The 15,468-nt window shown below is 38.2% G+C and overlaps 1 protein-coding gene across 1 annotated transcript in view; it reads right to left on the bottom strand.

The window, feature by feature from the left end:
* Zyg11b (zyg-11 family member B, cell cycle regulator) overlaps positions 1 to 15,468 on the bottom strand; it is an 83,009-nt gene that overhangs the window by 20,846 nt on the left and 46,695 nt on the right. The window contains exons 6-10 of the mRNA XM_026382640.2: positions 9,907 to 9,971; positions 3,540 to 3,639; positions 3,240 to 3,290; positions 883 to 1,044; positions 725 to 772 (exon numbers count right to left, since the gene is read on the bottom strand). Of these exons, the coding sequence (XP_026238425.1) occupies positions 725 to 772; positions 883 to 1,044; positions 3,240 to 3,290; positions 3,540 to 3,639; positions 9,907 to 9,971 (426 nt within the window). The remainder of the gene's footprint in view (positions 1 to 724; positions 773 to 882; positions 1,045 to 3,239; positions 3,291 to 3,539; positions 3,640 to 9,906; positions 9,972 to 15,468) is intronic.

The following is a 15,468-nucleotide window of genomic DNA, read 5'->3' as shown; positions in this document are numbered from 1 at the left end:
GCCATAACACCCAGAGGGTGATGCAGGAGGACTGCAAGTTCAAGGCTAGCCTGGACAACTAAGTAACCCCCTGTCTCAAAATAAAATTTGAAAAGGGGTTGGGGATGTAGCTTAATGGTAGATTGCTTGCTTACCCAGCATGCTCAAATCCCTGAATTCAATATTAAGTACTCCAGACAGAGAGAAGAGGGAAGAGGAGAGAAGAGAAGAAAGGAGAAGGAAGGGAAGAAGAGAAGAGGAGAGAGGGAAGGAGAGGACAGGAGAGGGGAGGGGAGAAAGAACAAACATGAGAAATATCAATTCCTCTCTCTCTTGGCGTATTAGTGATTATACTCGGGGTGCTCTACCACTGAGCCAAATCTCAGGCCCCACACCTTTAAAATATATATATATATTTTTAGCTGGACACGATATCTCTATTTTATTTATTTATTTTTATGTGGTGCTGAGACTCAAACCCAGTGCCTCACATAGGCGAGGCATGAGCTCTACTACTGAGCCACAACCCAGCCCCAGCCCCAGCTCCCCCACCCTTTTTTTTGAGATAAGGTTTTGCTAAATTGCCAAATTTGCCTTTGAATTTGCAATTCTCTGGCCTCAGCCTTCTGAGTACTGGGATTATTGGCGTGTGCTCCCATCACCTGTTCAGCAGCAGCTTTCAATGTATTCCCCCAGAAGGAAACAAAGATAGCTTGGAATTTAACAGGAAATGTTTATATCTTACCAAAAGTCCTAGAACTTTCTGTTGAATGGATGACTCAGTTGGGAAAGACTGTAACAAAGAAAGGGAAACCTGTAATTACCCAAAGAACCAAATATAATAAATAAATGCATAAATAAGTAAATCAATGTTAAAACAGTAGACAAAGTTCTCATTCTAACCTCCAGAACTCTCATGAAGAGTTCTAAGCCTTGGTTTTCAATAAAGTGTCTGCAAGTGGTTGGGGATTCATCTGTGAGGTTCCAAAGTGCACTCAAAGTAAACTTCAATGTAGTATCCACTGAATTTTGGTTGGTTTTCTGCTTCACTATTTGAAGAAGTTGCTAAAAGAAATAAAACAGAATTAATTTTTCATTATTGAATTGTCATTATAATTTGTGATTTTTTGTTTTGTTTTGTTTTGGTGCTAGGGTTTGAACCCAGGGCTTCATACATTTTAGGCAAGTGCTCCAAACCTGAGCTATATCCCTACCCCTTTTTATTTTGAGACAGGATCTCACTAAGACGCTCAGGTTGGCCTCCTACCTCAGCCTCCAAAGTTATTGAGATTACAGGAGTGCACCAGCATACCTAGGCCCAGTCCTTTCTTAAACATTTTGAGACAGAGTTTTTCTAAAGTGCCCATGCTGGACTTGAACTTGTGATCCTCCTGCATTACTGGGATTATAGGTGCAGGACTTTTTTTTTTTTTTTTTTTTCTTAAACCTCCAGTACTGGGGATTGAATCTAGGTCCATTCTACACCCCAGCCCTTTCTTTTATTTATTTATTTTTTAATATTTACTTTTTGGTTTTAGGTGGACACAATATCTTTATTTTACATTTATGTGGAGCTGAGGACTGAACCAAGGGCCTTGCACCTTCTAGGCGAGCACTCTACCACTGAGCCACAACCCCAGCCCCCAGCCCTATCTTATTTTTTATTTTGAGATAGGGATTCACTAAATGCTGAGGCTGACTTCAAACTTGCAATCCTTCTGCCTTAGCCTCCTGAGTCACTGGGATTACAAGCATGCACTACCACACTGGGCTAGATAGGACTTTGTTGTTGTTGTTTTTGTACCAGGGATTAAACCCAGGGTGCTTACTCACTGAGCCATATTCCCAGCCCATGTTTTATTTTGAGACAGTATCTAAGTTGCAGGGGCTAGCTTTGAACTTGTGATCCTTTTGCCTCAGCTTCCCAAATCACTGGAATTACAGATATGTGCCACATAACCCAGATAGATAGGATCTTTTTTTTTTAATATTTTGAATATTTATTTTTAGTTTTTGGTGGATACAACATCTTTATTTTACTTTTATGTGGTGCTGAGGATCGAACCCAGTGCCCCGCACATGCCAGGCAAGCACGTTACCGCTTGAGCCACAGCCCCAGCCCTAGATAGGATCTTATTACTATGTAGGCCCCAGGATCTTAATGCTTATGTAGGCCCCAAAGGTTCAAATAATTTGCCTAAAATTCACAAGTAAGATTACAAATTAGAATCTAGGTCATCTTACTCAGGGCTTTCTCCATCTGTTAAGGCATGAAGTTGCTTCTTGAAAATAAATGAATACATACATTAAGAAGTAATAAAGGGGCTGGGGTTGTGGCTCAGTGGTGTAGTGCTTGCCTCGCATGCGTGAGTCCCTGGGTTCAATCCTCAGCAAACCATAAAATAAATAAATAAATAATAAAGACATCAGGTCCATCCACAACTAAAAAATATTTAAAAAAAAAAAGAAGTAAAAAAAAAAATCCAGGGGCTGGAGATGTGGCTCAGCGGTAGCGCGCTCGCCTGGCATGCGTGCGGCCCGGGTTCGATCCTCAGCACCACATACCAACAAAGATGTTGTGTCCGCAGAGAACTAAAAAATAAATATTAAAAATTCTCTCTCTCTCTCTCCTCTCTCACTCTCTCTTTAAAAAAAAAAAAAAAAAAATCCAGGTGCAGGGGTGCACGCCTATATCCCAGCATCTGGGGAGGCTGACACAGGAGGATCATGAGTTCAAACAGAGCCTCAGCAAAAGTGAAGCACAGAGCAACTCAGTGAGACTCTGTCTCTAAATAAAATACAAAGTAGGGCTGGGGATGTGGCTCAGTGGTTGAGTGCCCCTGAATTCAATCCCTGGTACCCCACCAAAAAAAAAAAAGAAGAAGAAGAAGAAGAAATAATAAATTGTTTTTAAAAAATAGAGGTTGAGGGTGTAATTCAGTAGACCAGCACTTGCCTAGCATGTAAAAGCTCTGAAGTCAGTCCCCAGTACCAAGCTAGGCATGGTGGTGCTCACTTAGAATCCTAACTACTCAGCAGGCTGAGACAAGGAGGATCACAAGTTCCAGACCAGCGTAGACAACTTAGTGAGACTCTGTCAGCAGTAGAACATCACTGGGTTCAAACCCTAATACCAGAAAAACACACACACATGTGTACAGGTATATATGTGTATACAGTCAGAAGATACAAAACACTGCCTGAAAATAAGAAAAATAAATAACATCTAGTAGACTGCAGAGAGGAGATAATGAGCTTACCCTGACAATGAAGAGCTCAGCACCAAGCTGTGCAGTTTGTTCTGTAGAAAGCTAGAAACAAGCACAAGACAAAGTAAATGTCCAAAAACTAATAGTGTGAGTTTACTACCATTTATTTTAATAGACTCTAAAGCCAAAATATCTGACCAACTTGGAATTATCGAATATTTAATGCAGCTTGAATAAGTAGGCTGGCCAAGAGGCTTAATGATATTTCTAGGACTCAGAGGATGGGGGCAGATGGTAACTGTAATGGGAAACAACTTCCTATAGAAAATTATTTGCCAGGAGTTGAGGTACCTTGGCAGCTAGGATGGAAATGATAGCAACTGCCATCCTTTGCATATTTTGATCCTCGTGGTTGCAGAGCCACTGCATGACAAGCTTGGCTGCTTCAAACCTGAAAACACATATAGGGTTTCATGAGTTAATTCTGGAGGCCCGTAATTAGTTTCAGAGCTCTAGCTGGGAATTGATGCTATAACTGAAGTAGGTGAAATCAGAAAGTGAAAATTCCTCTTAACTGATAGGGAATAAACAATTACACTTAATGTTTTCTAGATGATGCCTTATTAATTCTGATATTTTATAAAGAATTAACAATTTGGAAAATATGGTCAAAACTGCATTTCATCTTCTAGAATTATCACCTATTTTATATTTCTATACTACAGGGACTTTATTATTTTTATTTTATTTTATTTTTGGTACCAGGGATTGAACTCAGGCGCACTCAACCACTGAGCCACATACCCAGCCCTGTTGTGTATTTTATTTAGACACAAGGTGTCACTGAGTTGCTTAGTGCTTTCCCATTGCTGGAGCTGGCTTTGAACTCAAGATCCTCCTGGCTCAGCCTCCTGAGCCACTGTAATTACAGGCGTGTGCTACCATGCCTACCTATACCACAGTGTTAATTTAAGCATTTTCTGGGCTCCTCATAGCACATAGCAAAAATAGGAACATTCATTAATTCACAAACATTTACTGAAAATCTGCTTTGTTCCAGAGTGTTCTTAGTGGTAGAGATAGAGCAGTGACCAAAGCCAAAAAAAAAAAAAAAAAAAAAATCCTTCTCAAAGATTTTATATCTAGGGAAGAAGAAAAAAAGACATTAAATCAGGTAAATAAATAAAATATATGGTATGGCATATACTACAAAAAATAATAAGCAGGGAAAGAGAAGATATGAAATGGTGAAATTTTATTTACAGACACATAGTAAGTACAGCCTTTTTAACCTTTCGAAAAAGTATAAGAGCAAGCCACATTAATGTAAAAGAAAAAGCATTCAGGGTAGAGAGATAGGAAATACATGGACATGAACTGTGATGTACCTGGAGGTTTTGAGAAATAGCATGGAAGCCAGTGAGGCCAGAACAGAGAAAAGCAGGGCAAGACTCTGAGATGAAGTCAGAGATGGGTAACAGGGGAGCCAGATAAAGAGTTTTAGTAAAGAATTAGCTTGACCTGGGTTTTAGCTCAGTGGTAGAAAAAAAAAAAGAAAAAAAAAAAAGAAATTAGCTTGCTAGGCAGTAGTGCATACCTTAATCCCAGCTACTCAGGAGGCAGAAGCAGGAGGATCACAAGTTTGAAGCAAGCTTAGGCAACATAGCATAAGACCTTGTCTCAAAATAAAAAGTTAATAGGTCTAGAGGTGTAGCTACCTAGGTGGAGCACTCACCTAGCATGTGTGCTTAATCCACAGTGTGGGGGGAAAAAAAAAAAAGAATTAGCTTTTTCTCTGAATGAGATAAAAAGACATGGAAGCTTTCTGAGTACAGATATGACAGGCACTGACTGATGGTTTATTTTGTTTTTTGGTACTGTGGATTGAATCTAGGGATGCTTTCCCAAAGAGCTATATCCTCTGTCATTTTTATTTTTGATTCTGAGATAAGATTTCACTAAATTGCTGAGTTGGCCTCAAACTTGAAAACCTCCTATCTCAGGCTCCCAAGTCACTGGGATTATAGGCATGTGCCATGGCCAGGCCCAATTCACTGATGTTTTTTAATAGGATTACTCTATTAGCTATGTGTAGAATGAGCATCAGAAGGCAAGAGACAGAAGCAGGAGAGCAGTTCAAAAGCTAGTACAATAATTCAAAAAGAAAATCACTTTTAGTCTAGTCTGGGTAGAAATGTGTGGAACTGGGAATCCAATCTAGGGCTTCATGCATGTTAGGCAAATGCCCTTATCACTGAGCTGTATTATTACATCCCCAACCCAGGGACACTTTACCACTGAGGTATATCCCCAGCCCTTTCTAAATTTTACTTTGAGACAAGGTCTCACTAAGTGGTTGAGGCTAGCCTTGAATTTGCAATCATCCTATGTCAGCTTCCAAAGTCACTGGGATTACAAGTGTGTGCCACTGTGCCAAGCCCAGCCCAACCCAGCATTCTTTTTTTGGTACTAGGTATTGAACCTAGGGCCACACCCCCAGCCCTTTTTATATTTTGTTTAGAGACACAGTCTCACTAAGTTGCTTAGGACCTCATTAAATTTCTAAGGCTGGCTTTGAACTTGCAATCCTTCTGCCTTGGCCTCCTGAGCCCCTAGGATTACAAGTAGACTCCAACCCAGCAGTTTTAGATTTATAAGGTGGTTCTGTTTCCATTGCTTTCCCTTCAGTTTGTGACTGCATGTTAGCAGTAAACTTGTCACAGAACTTAGGCATGATGTTGCTACTGTATAGCATTCTAGAATTCTAGGATGGATCTACACTTTCAAATCTTTGCTTCTTCTTCTTCTTCTTTTTTTTTTTTTTTTTGCTACTAAAGATTAAACTCAGGGTTTCAGGAATGCTAGGCAAGTACTCTACCACTGAGGGACATCCTCAACCCTTTTTATTTTGAGAGTCTCACTAAATTGGCCACAATGACCTTGAACTGTGATTCTGCTGCCTCAGTCTTCAGAGTTGCTAGGATTACAGCTGTGCACTACCATGCCCGGCTAAGTATATAGATTTTGAAGCCAGGTTTTGAATTCCAGTTACTCAATGATAATAATAAAATGAATTATTTTATCATGTAAAGCAATGCAGTCAAATCATTAAGAGCATCATATACTTTGGAGTCAGCCCGGATTCGAATACCAGTTTTATCACTTAGTAATTTTGGGACCCTGGTAAATTCCTTAATTCCTCTGAACTTCAATATTTTTATCTGTAAAATAACAACAAAAACATTCTATAAGGTTGCTGTGAGGATTAAACATCACATGGACTGGGATATAGTTCAGTGACAGAGCATTTGCTTAGTATAAGCAAGGCCCAGGGTTTGATTCTCAGCACTGCAAATATGCAAATAATAATAATATCACATACAAGCTCACAAACTTTGTGACATAATAAGTTCTTGATAAAGGTTAATTTTTACTAGTATTATTATTATTTACTCTTTTTGTGCTTTTATTCATGCAATTTCTACAACATAAAACAACTCTATCATATCTTATCTTTAAAACTATTTATATATTATGGATATAAAAAGTAGAGACTCTGAAGTCAGCCTGGATTTATAGTTTTTGTTTGTTTTTTTATTTTATTTTTTGCAGTGCTGGAGATCAAATCCAGGGCCCCTGCACACTAGGCCACACTCTTACCACTAAGCCACATGCCCAGCCCACCAGTCTAGATTTAAATCTATACTACTCTACTTATTATCTTCATTACCTTGAACTTGTTATTAAGCCTTTCTGTGCCTGTCTCCTCATCTATAAAATGAACATAAGAATAACAATATTACTGATTGTTGTAAGGACTAAGCATATGAAAAACATTTGGGAATGGTGCGTGACGCGTTCATTATTATTATATCAAGTGCCATCACTAACATGAAGATTTTTCTTTTTTCCAGTGCTAGGAATTAAACCCAGGGCTTTGCACATGCTAGGCAAGTGCTCAACCTGAGCTACCTCCCCAGCTCTTTTATTTTATTTTGAGGCAAGAATCCCACTAAGTTTCCCAGGCCTGCCTCAGCCTCCTGAGTAGCTTGTATTGTAGGTATGCATGAGCTTAGTTTCAATGATCACCAATCATATATCACCTTTCTTTCCTTGCTTGGGGTTCTAGTGAATTTTTCCAACATCTCTTCTATGAAAACTTCTGTCTCTTGTTATACTCATTTAGTTACTCATCCACCCATCCATTAAATATTCACATAAACACTAGAGACAGGACTGGGGTTGTGGCTCAGTGGTACAGCACTTGCCTACCATGTGTGATGTATTGGGTTCAATTCTCAGCACTGCATATAAATAAATGAATAAAATAAAAGGCCCATCATCATCTAAAAAAATATTAAAAAACAAAAACACACACCAGAGCCAGGTGCGATGGTACACGCCTGTAATTCCAGCAGTACAGGAGGCTGAGGCAGGAGGATCTCAAGTTCCAAGCCAGCCTCAGTAATTTCAAGGCACTAAGCAACTCAGTAAAAGCCTGTTTCTAAATAATATACAAAATAGGGTTGGGGATGTGGCTCAGTGGAGTGCCCCTGCCCCTGGGTTCAATCACTGGTAACAAACCAAAAAAAAAAAAACCACACACACACACTAGAGACAAAAAGATGAATTAGTCACAGCCTCTGGCCACAAAGAAGCTCAATTCTAGCACAATGCACTGGCTAGAACAGAGGGAGGCAAACTATAACCTGTGGGCCAGGCTGCCTGTTTTGTAAAGTTTGTTGGAACTGATCCCACTCATTTGTTTACATATTGTCTGTGGCTGCTCTTTACAATGAGTTAAGTTTTTTTCAATAGAGACCCTATAGCCCACAGCCTAAAATATTTATAATTTGGTTCTTTAAGAAAACTTGCCAGTACTTGGGCTAAATTTTAATCTTCTTCAGGAGAGTGAGAAAGTCTTTCCCACCTTTGATTTCATTTCAACCATAGGCATAGAGGTTCAGTGTTCATAAAATAAAATTAGCAATCTACCCGAGACATAGTTATATTTTTATACAAATATTTACTTCCAATAATAGATGCAATACCTCATCCCTTAGCCATACCAGATAACAGTGTACTCTATATCCAAATAAAAGTAAATCATGGCTGGTTGTGATGGCTTGGGAGATCAATGGCTTGGGAGGCCAAAGCAGGAGGATCACAAGTTCAAAGCCAGGCTCAGAAACTTAATAAGGCTCTCAGTAACTTATATCCTGTCTCTAAATAAAATTTTAAAAATGGGCTGGGGATGTATCTCAGTGGGTAAGCACCCAGGAGTTCAATTCCCAGTATCAAAAATAAATAAATCTCGGGTTGGGGTTATGGCTCAATGGTAGAGCGCTCACCTCGCATGTGCGAGGTCCTGGGTTCAATCCTCAGCACCACATATAAATAAATAGTTATTGGGTTCAACTACAAATACAAAAATAAAGATTTTTTAAAATATAAATAAATAAATAAATCTCAATAAAATTGCTGCTCAAAAAACGTACTTCATTAAGTCATAAATTTCCTTTTCAAAATGCCATCGTTAAAAGAATGTTTAAATAGTAAAATGAAGGAAAAAAAATTCACTGTTAAAACTCCCAAAGTACAACTTAAGACAACAAGAGACCCTTTTACATGTAATGGAATCCGATTACATTGCTTCCATTAGCCTCTGCTTAAAATGTTTCTTCCATAATTTAATACTGCATAATAATAATAATAAAGAGGTTTTTTACAGAGAAAAGAACTAGAAGGCCTGAGTCTTTCCAGCATTGCAGTCATCATTAGTCACAAAACCACAGGCAAGGCACTGAACCTAAGACTTAGTTTCTTCATCTTTCTTTTTTTTTTTTTTCAGTACTGGGCTCAATTCCCAGTACTGAGTAGCATTCTACCACTGAGCTATATCTCCAGTCCTTTTTAATATTTTTTAATTATTGTTTTGGGGGGGTGCTGGGGATTGAACCCAGAGTTTTATGCATGCCAGGCAAGCATTCTACCAACTGAGCTTTACCTCCAGCCCAAACATTTTTTTTTTATTTTGACACAGGGTCTTACTAAGTTGCTAAGGCTGGCCTGGAACTTGTGATACTTCTGCCTCAGCTTCCCAAGTCACTAAGATTACAGGCATGCACCACTGTGCCCAGCCTGGCTCTTCAACTTTTAAATGGGGATAATAATACTAATAGCACACAATATTATGTGGATACTTTGCAAACTATAACCAATATAATTTATTTTATAAATATAAAATAAAGGGGGCTGGGATTGTGGCTCAGTGGTTAGAGTGCTCGCCTGATATGATGCACTGGGATTGGATCCTCAGCACCACATAAATTGTGTCGATCTAAAACTAAAAAATAAATATTTTTTAAAAATTATAAAATAAGGGGCTGGGGATGTGGCTCAAGCAGTAGTGCGCTCGCCTGGCATGCGTGTGGCCCGGGTTCCATCCTCAGCACCACATACAAACAAAGATGTTGTGTCCGCCAAATACTAAAAAATAAACATTAAAAAATTTTAAAAAATATATAAAATAAGGGCCAATAAGCTCTTTCGAATGTCAAAAGCATTAAATCTGAGAAAGATTAAGCATTCTTTAAATGAGTCAACCACAATTCCATCTCCTCAATTAATCTTACCTCAAGCATATCCTAACCAATAAGAAATGACCCAAGACAGAATTCTAAAATTCCAAATTTTAATTTTTATGGCTATCACTTGCCTGTTAAATGGAACATCTTGAAGGATCCGGTCACTGCAAAGTGAAAGGAGGCAATTCTTCTGTAACTAAAGAATCAAAGGAAGAAAAAACATCCTAAATAAAACATCACTCTTTATTTGCTTATTTGGTTTTTAGTTTTTTAGGAGGGAGTCCTGGGGATGGAAACCAGGATCTTATGCATGCTAGGCAAATGCTCTATCACCAAGCTATACTCCAGTCCTTAAATTTTGATATAGGGTCTTACTTTACTGCCCAGGATGGCCCTGAATTTGATATACTCCTGTCTCAGCCTTCCAAGTAGCTGGATTACACATGTGTGTAATTATGTAATAATGTGTGCCACTGTGCAGAACTCTTAACTTTTTTTTTTGGCAGGAGGGGATACTTGGATTAAACCAAGGGTGCTTTACCACTGAGCTACTTCCCCAGCCTTATTTATATATTTGTTTATTTTGAGGCAGTGTCTCACCAAGTTCTTCAGGGCCTTGCTGAATTGCTGAAGCAGGCCTCAAACTTGGGACCCCTCTGCCTCAGCTTCTGCTGGAACACCATGCCTGCCAGCTCTGTTATCTTCTATTAGAAAAGGAAGAAAACTGATGGAATACTAGTTACTTCTTACAACCTTCATTCTGCCCATCTATTTGTTTTGTTTTGTTTCTGTGGTGCTGGAAATCTAGACCAGGTCTGTGCACAAGTAAGGCAAGTGCACTACCACTGAGCCACATCCCCAGCTCCTTTGCCTGTCTATTGTTGAAATATGGACTTTCACTGGGCCCATGTAAATTTATTAGCACTTTTTTGGGTCTTTTTCCATTATAGGAGAAATAGAATATAAACACAATAATATCAGTTAATTTCCTTCCTTTCATGTAGTCCATCAAGTAACCTTGTCTTTTTGTTTTCTGAAATGGAAAATATGACAAAAATGATGGCTGATGGGGCTGGGGATGTGGCTCAAGCCGTAGTGCGCTCGCCTGGCATGCGCAGGGCGCTGGGTTCAATCCTTAGCACCACATAAAAATAAAATAAAAATTTTGTGTCTGCCGAAAACTAAAAAATAAATACTAAAAAATTCTCTCTCTCTCTCTCTCTCCTCTTTAAAAAAAAAATGATGGCTGAGGGCTGGGGCTGTAGCTCAGTGGCAGGGCGCTTGCTTAGCATGCATGAGGCAATGGGTTCAATCCTCAGCACCACATAGAAATAAATAAATAAAATAAAATAAAGGCATTCTGTCCATCTACAAATACAAATAAATATTTTTTTTAAAAAAGTGATGGCTGAAAATTCTGCCTGGTGATATAGCATCAAGAAATTCAAGCCAGCCTGCTTTGATGATATCCTAACTCTAACCTAGAATATATGGGGCTAGTGTTTTACACTTTGGCCTTTAAAGAAAGACTGACTGATATACTTGGCTCTGTCTTAAGTTTAGACCAGTACCATTAAACAAGAGTAAATGAAAATATGAATCATTCACCAACCAGTAAAAGTACACCATCATAACAGAAGGGTGATTCAGGTTATTCCTGTGAAGCAAAATAATAACTTTTAAGGTGTGGGTTTAAAAAAATTTGTTATTTCGTATGCACTAATTAATTTTTAATTTGTGAAAGTGACTTTTTAATACTTTAAAAATTTTTCATTGTAGTCAGTTGGGAAACCTCTTACCTAAAGAAGACAATATAAAGAGCTCAATCACAGAAAACAAAACTCAGATTAATGGGCTATTTAAAGCTAGTCAAGAAACAGCAAAACGGATATAAAATCAACATGTTACTTGTTTCATAGAAGATGTATCGAGATAGGAGGAATTTCACAGAAAAGACAAAATAGCACTAATCTCAGATAAATGACACTGAACAAGTCAGGTGTAAGAATAATTAATTAAGAGAGTTTCTCAGGAAATTCTATATTCACTACAAGTAGTTAAGGTGATAGGAAAGACTTGGCCTGAGTTACCTCCCCTGAAATCTGAATCATTATCTGGCACATGAGTGAGTAGCAGGTACCTTGCCTCCTATGTCACCTTTCTTCTCATTTTTCTCCCCAAATAAACAATAATTTGTACAGGATCCACTGAAATAAGAGAGACAATAATGCTATTCCAATTACCTCTGCATGGAAAGCCCATACCTCTTCCTCCTTTACCTGGAAAACTCCTAATTTTTTTTTCACAATTCAGCTCAAGGCAGATATTACATCTTTGAGGAAGACTTCTTAATTTTCAAATTGACCTAAATGATTCTTCTGTGTCCTCAGCATTATAGGTAGAACAGCTCAAATCTGAAATTCTTGGTTCCAAAAAATGGTTAAGATTTCAAAGCTTTTCAGATTTTGGAATATTTGCTTAAAATTTAACAATTGAGCATTCCTAATCTGAAAATCCAGAATCCATAATGCTCCAAGATCCAAAACTTTTTGAGCGTCACATCAGTGTCAAAAATTTTGGTTTTCAAAAGTTTTTTGGATTTTCATATTAGGAATGCTCATGCTATACTTACTTCTATCTCGGTACTTGCTGCACTGTGCTACATTATGTGTTCCTGTGTTTGGATTTGTAGAATTTGGCCCAGGGACACAAATTCTGAATTGAATAAAAAGACATGAAGTTTAACTAAACTAATGGCTTAAACTGGAAATAGAAGAAAGAGCTTCAGTGGATCTATGTCTTTCTTACTACCTCTGAAAAGCACCACAGGCAAACGAGAGGTAAGATACTTGCTATATTCTTCAAGTTCTACTCAGCTAGAATTTGGGCTTCTGGGGCTATGGTTTGAAATTTCAAGTATTCAAGAATTTTCTATATGGGCATTTACCCAATCTAGTCATCTGGCTACACCCTACACTGTTCTTCCTACACTCTGGTCACAAGCAACTTGGCCTTCCTGGAATGGCCTGCACATTCACATACGTTTCCAGTTTTACTCAGATGTGAAATCCTATCTAGTTTTCAAGATAGGATTTCACCGGGGACAATGGCACATGCCGGTAATCCAAGAGATTTGGGAGGTTGAGGCAGGAGTATCATCAGTTCAAAGTCAGCCTCAGCAACATAGCAAGACTCTAAGCAACTTAGCAAGACCCTGTCTCAAAAAAAAAAAAAAAAAGTGCTAGGGATATGGGTCAAGGGTTCAATCCTTGGTACCAAAAAAAAAGTGATTTCAATGTCACCATCTCTTTGAAGTCTTGTCATGTAACTTTGTCCACACACCAATCTAGCTGGTAGAACTATTAATTTTCCTCAAGTTACCGTGACATTTAATTACAGGTGTTTTATTTGTTGTTTGAGACAAGGTTTTGATATCTTGCCCACCCTGGCCTTGAATTCCTGAGTTCCAGCAATCCTCCTGCCTCTACCTCCCAAGTAGCTGAGACTTCAGGCATGTACCACCACACTCCACTAAATTAAATCATTTTAAATGTTATTATTTAATACTGAATACAGAAAAATACTTACTAAATGTATGTGGGTATAAAGCAGTGCTTCTCAAATGTTACATGCATACAAATCAACTGCAAATCTTTACAGAATGATTCAGTGGCTTAGAGCTCAAGATTCTGTATTACTAAAAACTTTAAAGGCAATAGGCAGAACGCACTTTGAGTAACAGGTGCATAAAGAGTAACAATTCAGGGATGGGGTTGTGGCGCAGTGGTAGAGCACTTGCCTTGAACATGTAAGGCATTGAGTTCAATTCTCAGCACCACATATAAATAAATGAATAAAATAAAGGTTCATCAACAACTAAAAAAAATTTTTTTTAAAGAATAAGAATACAACAAATACCTGTGTACCTACCACTCAGTTTAAGAAAACAAATGTATCACCAATAGGACCATTTACAAAATCTGTTTCCTCTCCTTGTTTCACTCTCATTTCCCCTGAGAGGAATCACTGTGTTTAGCAGTCCCTTACTTTAAAAAACAAAACAAAACAAAACTTATCTATTTATTTATTTAAATACTGGGGATTGAACCCAGGGGCACTTTACCACTGAGCCACATCCCCAGTCCTTTTTATTTTGTACTTTGAGACAGAGTCTCACCAAGTTGCCCAGGCAAGCCTTAAATTTATGATCCTCTGCCTCAGCCTCCCATGAATTGCTGAGACTACAGGCATGAACCAGTGCACCTGGGAGGTTTTTTGGTTTTGGGTTATTTTTTGTATTGGCGATTTAATCCAGGAATGTTTACCTCTGAACTACATCCCCAATCCTTTTCATTTTATTTTGAGACAAGGTCTTGCTAAATTGTCTATGTGGACCTCAAACTTCTGATCGTCCTGCCTCAACCTCCCAACATACCCAGGACTACTGTATGCACCATCATACCTGAATCCTAATTTTTTAATTTAAATCTTCTCATTTTTTTCTTGATCAATTTTGCCAATGATTTATTATTAACAAGTACAAATATATAATTCTTGGCTTTGTTAACCCTCTCTAATCCAATGGTACATGTGGGTTTTTTCATTAATTTTTATTTTATTTTTTTAAAGAGAGAGAGAAAGAGAGAGAGAGAGAGAGAGAGAGAGAGAGAGAGAGAGAATTTTTTAATATTTATTTTTTAGTTTTTGGCGGACACAACATCTTTGTTTGTATGTGGTGCTGAGGATCAAACCCGGGCCGCACGCATGCCAGGCGAGCGCGCTACCACTTGAGCCACATCCCCAGCCCCAATTTTTATTCTCTTTTTATAATTTCCTTCCTTCTACTTTGTTTTGAGTTTATTATCTTGTTTAAAACAAACAGGTTTATTCTTAGCTTTCTTCTACTAAGGGCAAATCCTTTTGGTGGGGTGGTAAGAGATTTATGTGTGGGGTCTTTCTTTTGTCATTTGCTTTCTAGAGGCTATGAAAACCAAAGCCTAAATTTCCTCTTGTTTGGCAACTGCTCTCAATAAGTGAATCTGGCTTTAATAGTTCAGTGACCAGTTTAAGGCTGTTATTTTTACTTGTTTTGGGGCCTCTGAGTTTTGTTTTTGCTGTTTTACTAATATGCCACTTACTGCTCAATTTCAAAAGAGCTAAATACTTCAAGTAGCATTTTTAGTATTTATCCTGAGAATAGGACATGTCATTTGGTCTATTATACAACTAGAAAAAGAAAACATATGTCCTACTCGTTTCTGTTTGTACTGGGGGTTGAACCCAGAGGTGCTTAACCACTGAGCCATATCCTCAGCCCTTTTTTATATTTTTTTGAGACGGGGTCTTCTCGAGTTGCTTACGCCTCGCTAAATTGCTGAGACTTGCTTTGAACTTGCAATCCTCCTGCCTCAGCCTCCCATACCTGCTGGGATTACAGCATGCACCACCATGCCAAGCTCTCCTACTCATTTCTATATCTCAGTATTTGACAGTGCCTAGTCCAAAATAAATCCTCCATGACTATTTACTGAAATTATTAAAACTCAAGATTTAGATGAAGGTGAGTTTTGTATGGTCTGCACTATTTCCCCCAATATATAGATTCTAAGGATGGAATTTATGCCTCACTTGATCACTTCTCTATTGTCCTATACCCAGTCATACCACAAATTTATTACTGTACTGTTTCAAAA

This window comes from Urocitellus parryii, chromosome 11 (genome assembly GCF_045843805.1).
Source record: "Urocitellus parryii isolate mUroPar1 chromosome 11, mUroPar1.hap1, whole genome shotgun sequence".
NCBI lineage: Eukaryota > Metazoa > Chordata > Mammalia > Rodentia > Sciuridae > Urocitellus > Urocitellus parryii.
Note: the sequence above shows the minus strand (reverse complement) of the source record. Positions and strands in the feature narration are given on the sequence as shown.